This window comes from Canis lupus, chromosome 27 (assembly GCF_048164855.1).
Source record: "Canis lupus baileyi chromosome 27, mCanLup2.hap1, whole genome shotgun sequence".
NCBI lineage: Eukaryota > Metazoa > Chordata > Mammalia > Carnivora > Canidae > Canis > Canis lupus.
This window is the reverse complement of record NC_132864.1, coordinates 16200583-16212227: the sequence shown is the minus strand read 5'-3', so window position 1 is coordinate 16212227 and position 11645 is coordinate 16200583. Positions and strand designations below refer to the sequence as shown.

The 11645-nt window shown below is 43.2% G+C and overlaps 1 protein-coding gene across 1 annotated transcript in view; it reads left to right on the top strand.

The window, feature by feature from the left end:
• The first annotated feature begins 706 nt into the window (after positions 1 to 706).
• The window catches only part of NAA25 (N-alpha-acetyltransferase 25, NatB auxiliary subunit), a 79426-nt gene continuing 68487 nt past the window's right edge, over positions 707 to 11645 (top strand). Inside the window, exon 1 of the mRNA XM_072802550.1 lies at positions 707 to 1530. Coding sequence (XP_072658651.1) covers positions 1473 to 1530 — 58 coding nt within the window. The 5' untranslated portion in view covers positions 707 to 1472. The remainder of the gene's footprint in view (positions 1531 to 11645) is intronic.

Below are 11645 nucleotides of genomic sequence, written 5' to 3'. Positions count from 1 at the left end.
TAATGTTTATCAAGTTCCCCAAGGGATTCTGATGAGCACTAAAGTTGGAGAATCATTTTCTTGGATGCTAAAAAGCTCAGAAGGGGAGAGGGAAGGAACATCAGTAGAAGGTGTCAACCCTATCTGGTCATAGCTGACACTTGGAGACACTGTAGTGCACAGGATCACCCTGGTTCTCAGAAAGACCTGAGTTTGAATCATAGTGACTAGTGTGGCCTTACCTTAGGTTATGACTCTACTGAGCCTAGCACACCTAATGGCTCCCTCCTCCTCCTACTCCAAGTCTTTGACAACTGTCACTTTTTCAACTAGGCTTTCCCTGACCACATTATGCATATACAATTGCCTCCCTCCTCCACTCCCCTGTCCCTGTTTTACTTTTCCCAGAATCGTTTATCACCACCTCATTTGCTATTTTCTTTGTCTCTCCCATCACAAGTAAAGCTCCATGAAAACTCTATTGATGTAGCCTTCGGGCCTAAAACAAAGCAGGGCACATAATTGGTATTCAATAACTATGTATTCTATGCATTGAATTACTTTTTCCCTCCAGCTTTACTGATGTATAATTGACAAACTGACTGGATTACTACTAATCTAGGATGCTTTTTAGCTGGCTAAACGCCAGATGAGGGGTGAAGGGATCCTGAACATTTCAGGCAGATTTTTACTGTTGATCAGCATTCCACAACCCCCTTCCCTTTTTTTTTTTTTTTTTTTTTTTTAAGATTTTATTTATTTATTTGACAGAGAGAGAGCGCACAAGCAGGGAGAGCAGCAGGCAGAGGGAAAGAGAGAAGCAGGCTCCCCCCTGCGCAGGGAGCCGGGTTGGGGCTTGAATCCAGGACCCCGGGATTATGACCTCAGTCGAAGGCAGACGCTTCACCGACTGAGCCACCCAGGGGCACCCCCCCCCCCCATTTTTAAAGTAAGCTGTGTCCTACCAGGGGCTTGAACTTATCAAGCCCAAGATCAAGAGTCGCATGCTCTCCCTATTGGGCGAGTCAGGCACCCCTGATCAGCCCCCCTTTCCTTATTGTCCCTTGGGTCAATCTCCCAGAGGAGTTTCTGGTTCCTCAACAGTTAGTCAAAGACAAGTCTGGCTGGTCCTCCTTGGACACTGAGGATAAATACGACAAGCAGGAGCAGCCGAGCCCCAGTTTTGAACGAGTTTCTCCCCTCCTTTCCTCACTACCCACCAGTACGTGATTCGGAAGGGATTTCAATACCAACAGCCGTCTGTTCCACCCAGGTCGATTCCATCAGGCCAAAGGAGGAAAGTTTCCTATCCGAGAAGCCACTGCGGTGCGGGTAGGGGTCGGGGGTCCCGGGGAATTCCCTCTCCGCGCGGGGCGTCCAGTCGCAGCTCCGCGACTATCGCGATAGAAGAGCGAGATCAGCGCTGGCCCTTTAACAGCCCCTTCCCGAGGGCCTGCCCCGCGCGTGCGCATTGCGGTTCTGCGCTTGTCATCATGGCGACGCGGGGCCATGTGCAGGACCCTAACGACAGGCGCCTCCGGCCCATTTACGGTGAGTGTCTGGGGCCAGCCTGTTGTCGGCGGGACGCGTCGAGGGCTGCTGAGGCCGGGGCGAAGGTCCAGGAGGGGTGCTGAGGGGGCAGGCGCGGAACTGGCGGGCGCGGGGGGCGGGCCGCGCGGACCTCTAGGCCGCAGCCACGGGCCTCGCGTAGGTGCCGGCCGGGCCTTCCTGAGCCCTGTGCTGGCAGCGGCGCGGTCCAGGCAGGGTCAGGTCGGCAGAGCTGGCCTGACTTGCAGGCCCTGAGAGACACTCTGGCTGCGTTGTTAGTGCCGCACCAAGGGATTCTCAGGATCTCAGGTGGATCCCGAGCCAGGTGAAAGCTGGCTCCAGCGTGAGGGTGCGACACTACTTGAGGGAAAATTCATCACTAAAGAGTTTTTACTTACGAGAATCGAGCCTAGGGGGTGGTCTGACTAGCTGTGCTCGGTGCACATGGAAAAACGGACCCAAAGAGGGGAAGGGCTGATGTAAGGTCACCCAGATCGAGCCAGGAGCAGGTCGGATTCGAGGCCCCCAATCCAGAGCCGTTTGGTGGGGAAACAGCTGCGCTGGGCGCACGTGGGAGGCGGGGTGGGGGGGTGGGGGGGTGGGGGTCGTGGGCCCAAAATAGCGGTGAAGAGACCGTGTTAGCTCTTGTCAGAGGGGCATGCAGGGCTGCTGCAGGGCTTCTCCTCTCCGCAGCTTCTCTGGTTTTCTCTGCAGCTTCCCATGTGCTTGTAAAATAGATCCTCCTCCATAACGTTTCTCTTCACCCCAGGCTTTAAGACCTTGATGTCATCCTTGATGTTGTGAAAAACAGATTTGAGTCAGGGAGGAACACCTTTTCAATAACTGAGATGTTCTGTAATTGGACTGTGGTAGTTCCTCTCTCTCATGGGTGGTTGGTCTCTCTTAATGGTAAGGAAGGCTTCAAGGTCAGTGGTTTTTGCCAAACTAGACCTCGCGTTTATAGTGTAGATGTTACTGTAAATGGAGGTTTCTCCACATGGCTGAGATCACTCAACTTTTTTGGAGGAGGGGGCAACTTTATTTCTGGTACAGTTGGTCCTGCTTTTATAAATTTGTATGATGCTTTACTCATGTCTCATTTGATTCTAGCAACAACCCTGTGAGGTGGGAAATAAAAGCTAATGTGTATAGACTGATTACTATGTCGCCTCTGCGACTGGCCGTTCACATGGCTTATCTCATTTAATTTTCACACATTCTCATGAGGTGGATAGTTTTTTCCAATTCTGCACCCCCTCCTCCTTTTCCCCCACAGATGAGAAAAATGGGACTTTGTTCATGTTGTCTAATTTACCTGAGGTCACTCAGCTAACATTTGATGGGGTTAGGATCTGAACCCCAGTGTCCCAAGCTTACTGTCTTAACCATTGCTAGAGAATACCTCACTTTGAGCTGAAGACACTGAGTTGCCAAAGGTCACACAGGTGTGTTGAGTGGCAGAGGTAGGACTCTATTTCCATTTCCTCATGGTGTATGTTATCATACCCTCCAGTATATATTTTCAGAAGGCAAGGATGAAATAAGGGTGATTGAGAGTAGGAACTGAATCCAGCCAGGGCTCACAATTTTTGGCGTATTACGTATGACTCTCTGCAACAGCAGCTGCCTGCAGATTTTTTTTAAGTTTTATTCATTTATTGAGGTAATCTCTGTGCCCATTGTGGGGCTTGAACTCATAACTCTGAGATCAAGAGTCGCGTGCTCCTACTACTGAGCAGCCAGGTGCCCCAGGCCCCCGCCATTAAAAAGATTCAGTACTTTTATTTTTAAATTTAAATTCTAGTTAGCTAACATACAGTGCAGTATTGGTTTCAGGAATAGAATTCAGGGATTTATCACATACATATAGCACCCAGTGCTTATGATAACAAAGTGCCCTCTTTAATACCCATCACCATCTAGCCCAACCTCCCCAAGATACAGTACCTTTAAAAAAAGATTTATTTATTTGAGAGAGAGAGAGAGAGTGCATGTGCATAGTGTGGGAGATGTAATGGTGTGTGGGGGCGGGGGAAGAGAGGGAGTGGGAGAGAGAGAGAAAACCAAGTAGAATCTATGCTGAACCTGAAGCCTGACTCAGGGCTAGATCCCAGGGCCTTGAATTATGACCTAAAATGAAATAAAGAGGCTGATGCTTAACTGACTGCATCATCCAGACATCCCTAAGATTTAGCATTTTTAAGAATAAATGGATTTCTAAAATTGTTCTTGAAGACTAAAGAAAATGCCTTTGGTGTCCCATGAGTCATTTAGAAATAACGGTGTTTTGAACTACCCAGTAAGGAGTAGTTCATCGTCCATTTCACATTGCTAAACAATTAAGATATGTTAAATAGAAGTGACAGGTCATATTGTCAAAACTGAAGCCAGAATTATGTTGCTTTTGTTATATTACAAAAGAAGAGTATTAGAAGAGACTTTCTTTAAGAATTCCAAGGCAATTAATATCAACTGGCAGGAATAAGAAAAGAGAGGGTACCCACTGTCCTTGACTTCAGCACTTTTGACCTCCAGACTTTGGGACAGCCCCTCCTTTTGTGTTTATATATATTAATACCCCTAAACCACTATTGTTCTTGAATTCAGACTTTAATTAGCTGGTAAAGGAAAAGCCTGTGCTTGGTAGGTAGTGCTTGCTCACCAGCCTGAGGTTCAACAACTGTTAGCATTAATTGAGTGCTTATTTGTATGCTAACTGTCCTATTAGGTAGTAAGATTATTGTGATCATAGTAGTAAACTAAAGGCCTTAGATGAACTTGCTCACAGTTGTAGCTAGTAAATTGTAGATCTGGGATTTGAACATAGGCATTGTCACTGAGAGCCCAGCCCTTCACTGAGTTCAGAATTAGCAGCATCACTGTCTTTGTACAGCATTATTTGTACTGCCAAGGTTTTAGCATTTTACAACTGTTGGAATCTTGCCTGTGACCTCAGTTCATGCTGAGTATTGTTTAGGGTAGAAGTGGACAGGACTGTATGGGCAATTAACTGTGAAATTGTGTTGTGTTGAGATGTGGTAGGTTGAAATTACATTTTCTTTCTTTCTTTCTTTCTTTTTTTTTTTTTTTTTAAAAGATTTTATGTATTTATTCATGAGAGACAGAGAGGCAGAGGAAGAATCGGGCTCCATGAAGGGAGCCCGATGTGGGACTCGATCCCGGGACCATGGGATCATACCCTGAGCCAAAGGCAGATGCTCAACCAACCACTGAACTACCCAGGCGTCCCAAAATTACATTTTCAGTGTCTAGGTTTGGAATAACTTTTCAGAAAGCTCATTAGTTGAAATATCTTCAGAGCACTTCTCATTATTTTTAAATTGGTAAGTTTAGGTATTGTGTTTTTGGTGTTTGAAAACCATACCTGACCTTACTAGAACAACTACTTTATTTATTTTCCTTTTGCTAAAATTATTGTCTTGTGCTATGTGGTTCTTTACAGATTTTGTACTCTGACATTACTTGGTGAGCACCGGTGCTTTCTTCTATTATTATTATTAATTTTATGTTTTAATTAATTTATTTTAAAGATTTTATTTATTTATTCATAAGGTACAGAGAGAGAAAGAGAGAGGCAGAGACACAGGCAGAGGGAGAAGCAGGCTCCATGCAGGGAGCCTGACACGGGACTTGATCCTGGGACTCCAGGATCACACCTTGGGCCAAAGGCAGGCTCTTAACTCCTAAGCCACCCAGGGATCCCCATTATTATTAGTATTAAAACATTTTTTTAAAAGATTTTATTTATTTATTCATAGAGACACAGAGAGAAAGAGAGGCAGAGATATAGGCAGAGGGAGAAGCAGGCTCCATGCAGAGAGCCTGCCTGACGTGTGACTCTATCCAGGGTCTCCAGGATCACGTACATCCTGGGCTGCAGGCGGCACTAAACCGCTGCGCCAACGGGGCTGCCTGTATTAAAACATTTTTAGTGGTTAGAGGGACAAGCAGAATGGAAGTGATGGTCAGGTATGGCACATCATAAATTTGTATAGAATACAGGAATTGCTAGGTCAGCAATTGAAAAATAGAGAAGTTTCAAAGAAAAAATATCCCCACAGTCTTTAGAATACACATACACATTTTTATTTACTTTCTTCATACATGATCTTTTGTTCTAATATGTCTTACTGGCTTGCTATCGTCTGGGTCAGGTATAACATGCTTCCTATTTGTGTTTCTTTTTTCTTTTTTTCCTATTTGTGTTTCTTGAATGGTAATGACTTTTTAGTGAGTTAAGACGTTTCCCTTTGGTCCCTGGTCAACCCCAGGTAATTTTTCTGCTATAGTTCATTAGAAATGCTCCCTAGTCCTCAATCCAGTGTGGTATTTATTCTAAGCCTTCTGTTGGGCCTTGTTAGCCCTGCGAGTTATGTCCTGTTTTCCCCCAGGAGTGGCAGGGCATCTTGGTGAGTGAAGATTATCTTACCCTTTAGAAAAGTCATTTGGTACATTATTATGACCATTTAAAAAGGTCTGACTTAGACTTCTACTTTCTAAAAGCATTTTAGACTTAAAAGAAATTTTAATGCACAGAAAATTCTTAGAAGAATACGTAGAGCATAATGGGAGCATAAGGTAGGCTTAAGAGACTTGCTTTTCATGTTATGCCCTTATGGACTGTTTGGATTTTTTCTTTTTATTATTACTTACTATTAACCATGGCTTGCACTCCTTTTGTTATTTAAAAAAATTAGTTGGGACACCTGGGTGACTGGGTTGTTTGAATGTCCAACTCTTGGTCTTAGCTCAGGTCTTGATCTTGGGGTTGTGAATTTGAGCCCTACATTGGCCACCATGCTGGGCATGGACCCTCCTTAAAATTAGTTGGGGGGGTGCTGGCTGGCTCAGTTGGAAGAACATGCAACTCTTGATCCTAGGGTTGTGAGTTTGAGCCCCACATTGGGATTACTTAAATAAAACTTGAAAAAAAGAGAAAGCTTTAAAAAAAATTAGTTGGCAAGATTTTGAAAAATATTTTAATAGCATGAAGTCATCACTAATAATTGATTCTTTGAATTTCCTGTTATGGTCACTTTGTATGCACATATCTTTCATTTTCCTGATAGACTACTCAATTTCTAGAAGACTGCCTTTTCTCCCTTTTTGTTTCTGTATTCTTTTTATCATTCACCATATTATTGGGGGCCCAATATGTGCTAGGCACAATTTAGATTCAGGGAATGAGTGAGTACCAAACAGCACAACAGAGACATGGTTTCTGCTTTCAAGGAGCTTGTAGTTTCAACAGATTTCTAAAACGTAATGGTACCCATAATCATTACACTTGTGTAATGATTAAGAGATGTTTTTATGGAGCGCCTGGTGGCTCAGTAGTTGAGCATCTGCCTTCGGCTCAGATCATCCTGGGGTCCTGGGATTGAGTCCCACATCGGGCTCCCTGCAGGGAGCCTGCTTCTCTGCCTCTCTATGTCTCTCATGAATAAATACATAAAAAAAAATTTTTTTTAAAGATTTATTTGAGGGGGAGAGAGCGAGAGGGAACGAAGGGCAGGGCAGAGGAAGAGGGAGAAGCAGTGACGCTTGATTCAGGACCCTGGGATCATGACCTGAGCAGATCCTTAACCCACTGAGCCACCGAGGTGCCCTGTGTTAAGAGCTTTGAAGGAAAAATGTAGGTTCCCTTGAGTGCATACAATATATGGGTATCTGAGCTGTTGGAGACAAGACAAGACAAGGTTCCCTGTGGAAGTGACATTTTACTTTGAATGTGAAAGAAGAGCAGAGGTTAGTTAGGCAATGATGGGAGTGTGTAAAAAGGAGCTCGCTCTACCTGAGGACCTAAGTTAAGGCTTGTGTGGTTGCAGTGCAGACACTGCTCTACTGGTGAGAAGAGACTCAGCTTTGTAAGCAATTTTAAGAATTTTGAAATTTGTTTTAGAGATAGTGGGAAGCACTGAAGAGATTTAATTAGTGTAGAGTGAGATGATCAGGCTTGCAGTTTAAAAACGATAGCTCTGAATACTCTAGGGGAAATAGTTGAAAAGGGAGCAGCAAATGTAGGCTGTGAGGTGATCGGTTAGGAGGCATCATTCCTTTTTAAATTTAAGCCCTCCCAGCCATTTTGTGCTTAGTTGGTATTTAACAAAATTTGTTGACTGAGGGAATGTTTCACCTACAGTTTGTATTGGTAAAAGCAAGGCTTCTATTCTAAAGCATTTAGAATTTTAAGCAAAGATGGAGCTATGTTGTATTCAATCTTTTTTTCTAAATTGGAGCAATATCTTTAGTAGTCTTTGAAGCTCTTGTAGGAGGTGGAAACAGTGCACGTTGTCATTTTGGCTGCTCCACAGGCTTTCACAACAGCTGCAAGAACACACAGTGTAAAGGCTTTTTGTTTGTTGGTTTTTTTTTTTTTTTTTTTTGGCAAGACTAATCTTTCTTTTTTGAAGTAAGCTCTATGCCCAATATGGGGCTCGAACTCATGATCCCTGAGGTCAAGAGGTGCATTCTCCATAGACTGAGCCATACTTTCAGTATCCCTAAATATGATTGAACAAATCAATCCCAGGGCCTCTTCTACTGGACAAGTAGGTAGGCCTGCATGTGTCAGGGCCTACTGCTGTCTGCATGTGTAAGGAAGTCACTTCTGTTCAAATTGTTGCCCAGGAAGGTGGCTAGTTCACTCATTCAACAGATTTTGATCATCTCTTGCCAATGATTTAACCCAGTATTTCCCAAATTTCCACCATTCTTCTATCCAGTCTGATGATTATAGCTTTATTATAGTATTACCTGTACTATTGTTTACTAAATATTCTTCTCTAAGTGATTTTTTTTCTATTTTTTCCTAAGTTGATTTTTAACTTAAATTTGTTTTAAAATAATCTATTTCATTATCATTAATGGAGGACCTGTCACTTGTGCAGAGAAAACAAAGCAGTAAAAATAAAATGAAAGCAAAACAGTGGTGTTAAAGTCTTAACTAGATTTTGATATTTGTGGGACACCCGGTTGGGTCAGTGGTTGAGCGTCTGTCTTTGGCTCGGGTTGTGATCCTGGTGTCCCAGGATCAAGTCCCATATTGGGCTCCCTGCATGGAGCCTGCTTCTCCCTCTGCCTGTGTGTCTCTCTCTCTCTCTCTGTGTGTGTCTCTCATGAACGAATAAATAAAATCTTGAAAAAAAATAAAAGATTCTGATATATTTGTGAAGCTCTGAGTCTGAAGTCTGTTCCTTTGTTGTTAAAAGAAAAAAAAAATTAGAAAGTAATAAATCAATGGGGTACCTGGCTGGCTCAGTTGGTAGAAGAGCATGGACTCTTGATCTTGGGGTTGTGAGTTTGAGCCCATGTTGAGTGTAGAGATTACTTTAAAATCTTTTTTTTTTTTTTTTTTTTTTAATTTATGTATTCATGAGAGACAGAGAGGCAGAGACACAGGCAGAGGGAGGGAGGAGAAACAGGCTCCATTCAGGGATCCTGATGTGGGACTCGATCCCAGGACTCTGGGATCACGCCCTGAGCCAAAGGCAGATGCTCAACTGCTGAGCCACCCAGGCGTCCCAAGAGACTGTCTCTTAAATACAAGGGAAACGTTGGAAGAGATAATGTTCTCAGTGTTAGTTATCTAGTGCTGACTGCAAGGATCATAAAAATATTCCACTCAGAGTGGTACCTTTGCTTTGCAAACATTGCTTTCACCTTTGCATCATCATCTTACTGTTTCCTATGCCTGATTTGTGATGCTGATTTTTGGCTTACTCTTGTTGTTAAGGGAACAGCACTAATCCTCATGGTCAAACCACAGTTTAACTATTGAACAAGTTTCTTTTTTTTTTAAAAAAAAATTATTTATTTATTTATTTTGAGAGAGAGAGAGAGAGCATGAGCGAGCGAGCACAGGGAGAGCCAGAGGGAAAGGGAGAAACTCTAGCACACTCTGTGCTGAACATGGAGCCCGACACAGGGCTTGATCCCAAGACCCTGAGATCACAACCTGAGCCAAAACCAAGAGTAGGATGCTCAGCTAACTGTGCCACCCAGGTGCCCCACTCTTGAGTAAGTTTTAAAACAAACTTATTTAAAAAAACAGAGTTATTGTTTATTATTTTTAATTAAATTTTTTTAGAGGAGTGGGGAGAGGGAGAAAGAATCATAAGCAGGCTCCATGCCCAGGGCAGAGCCAGAGGAGGGGCTCAGTGTCATGATCTTGAGATCATGACCTCAGCCAAAATCAAATCGGAGGCTTAACTGACTGAGCCATTCAGGGGCTCTGGGATGTCTTTTTTATTGGCCTGTTTTCTCCAAGAGTTACCTAATTTATATTTCAGAGTCAGTAATGTAAAATGAAAATAGATTTTTCTTGTCTAGGCATCCAGAAACGGGGAGCCTGGATAATAGCAGACTGGCTCAATGTAGTGGAATGTCTTAGTTAAAACTTGTGGGTGCAAGGAGCAGAAACACTTGACACAAGCTCAAGTGAAAGGGACTTGCGGGCAGCTCTGGTGGCGCAGCGGTTTAGCGCCGCCTGCAGCCTAGGGCGTGATCCTGGAGATCTGGGATCGAATCCCACGTCAGGCTCCCTGCATGGAGCCTGCTTCTCCCTCTGCCTGTGTCTCTGCCTCTCTCTCCCCTCTCTCTCTCTCTCTCTCTCTCTCTCTCTCTGTGTCTCTATGAATAAATAAATAAATAATAAAAATTATTTTTTTAAAAAAGGGACTTGCTATAAACCCTTGTAGGAGCATAGGGCAGAAATGTATTCAGGGCTTGATGGAAATTGGAGAGCTGTCAGGATCTAAACCTATTTTCATCACTGCTTTTATCTGTGTGTGTTTATTCTCTGCTTGCTTCTTCATACTGTTTTATTTCTGCTTAGTCATCAGTTCATCCAGGGCCCAACATGTTGGGTTTATAGTCATACCAAGATGTGACCTTCAAAATGGAAATTCTAGCTCTGCCACTGGTAATGTCAGACTCAAAATGAGGTTCTTCCCCATAGTTTACTAACTCTGGCTTTGTGACTCAGTGTTGCAGTTATAGTTTACCAGGGAGAAACCTGACTTACCCTTGGGTCAAATATCCACCCCATTGGGTGTAGTTACAAGGTCTAGACATGGTTATCCAGTACTACCCCTGCAGTAGACACAATGAAAACTATTCCCAGAGAAGAGGGCATGGGCAGGTAGGTACCCTTTTAAGTCCTGACCTCTGGTCTCATCCATTTGTGTGCAGATGCTCGGAGCTGGGGTCTCATCAAGGATGTTTAGTTACTCTTTGAGAAGGCTCCAGGGTGTGCTCTAAGAACTTGGAGTCATGCAGGAATGAGTCAGAATTAACTTAGAACTGACTCAGAAAGAGATCAGCATCAAGTTATTAGGAAGAGAGTGTCCTTTATTGAGCTGAAATATCTCTCTCAGGTGTTCTGTAAGGACAAATGATGGCTGAGTTATTTAAGAAAACTAGTGTTAGATATTTGACTGTTTAGCCTAAGATTGTGTGCTTTTTTTAAAAAAATTTTTATTTATTTATGATAGTCACAGAGAGAGAGAGAGAGAGAGAGAGAGGCAGAGACATAGGCAGAGGGAGAAGCAGGCTCCATGCACTGGAAGCCCGACGTGGGATTCGATCCCAGATCTCCAGGATCACACCCTGGGCCAAAGGCAGGCGCCAAACCGCTGCGCCACCCAAGGATCCCAGATTGTGTGCTTTTAGAAAAAAAAGAAAAACTCATGGGTTCATGTGGTTGTCTGTTTTAAGTTTTAGTCAGGTATTCATTGGAGGAAAATTGAATTCTTTAGGTAAAATCGTCTATTTCTGTTATTTGGGATACTCTGGGCCACCAGGGCCATAGATTATTTTGAATTGTTTATGCCTCCTCTGTCCCTCTTTGGGACCTTGATGGACAGAGTGGGACCATAGGAGGTAGTAGATTGTGAATTGGCCTGCATTCATCCTTTTTTCTATGTTTAGAATTGACAGCTACCACCATTGTTTTCCACTTAGCACGCTTTTCACTTTCCTTCTCTGGAACTGAATCTTTGCTTTTATATATATACATATATATACACATTTATATAGTGTATGTATATAGTTACAATTATATATACAATATATATACAGTATATTGCTTGTGTATA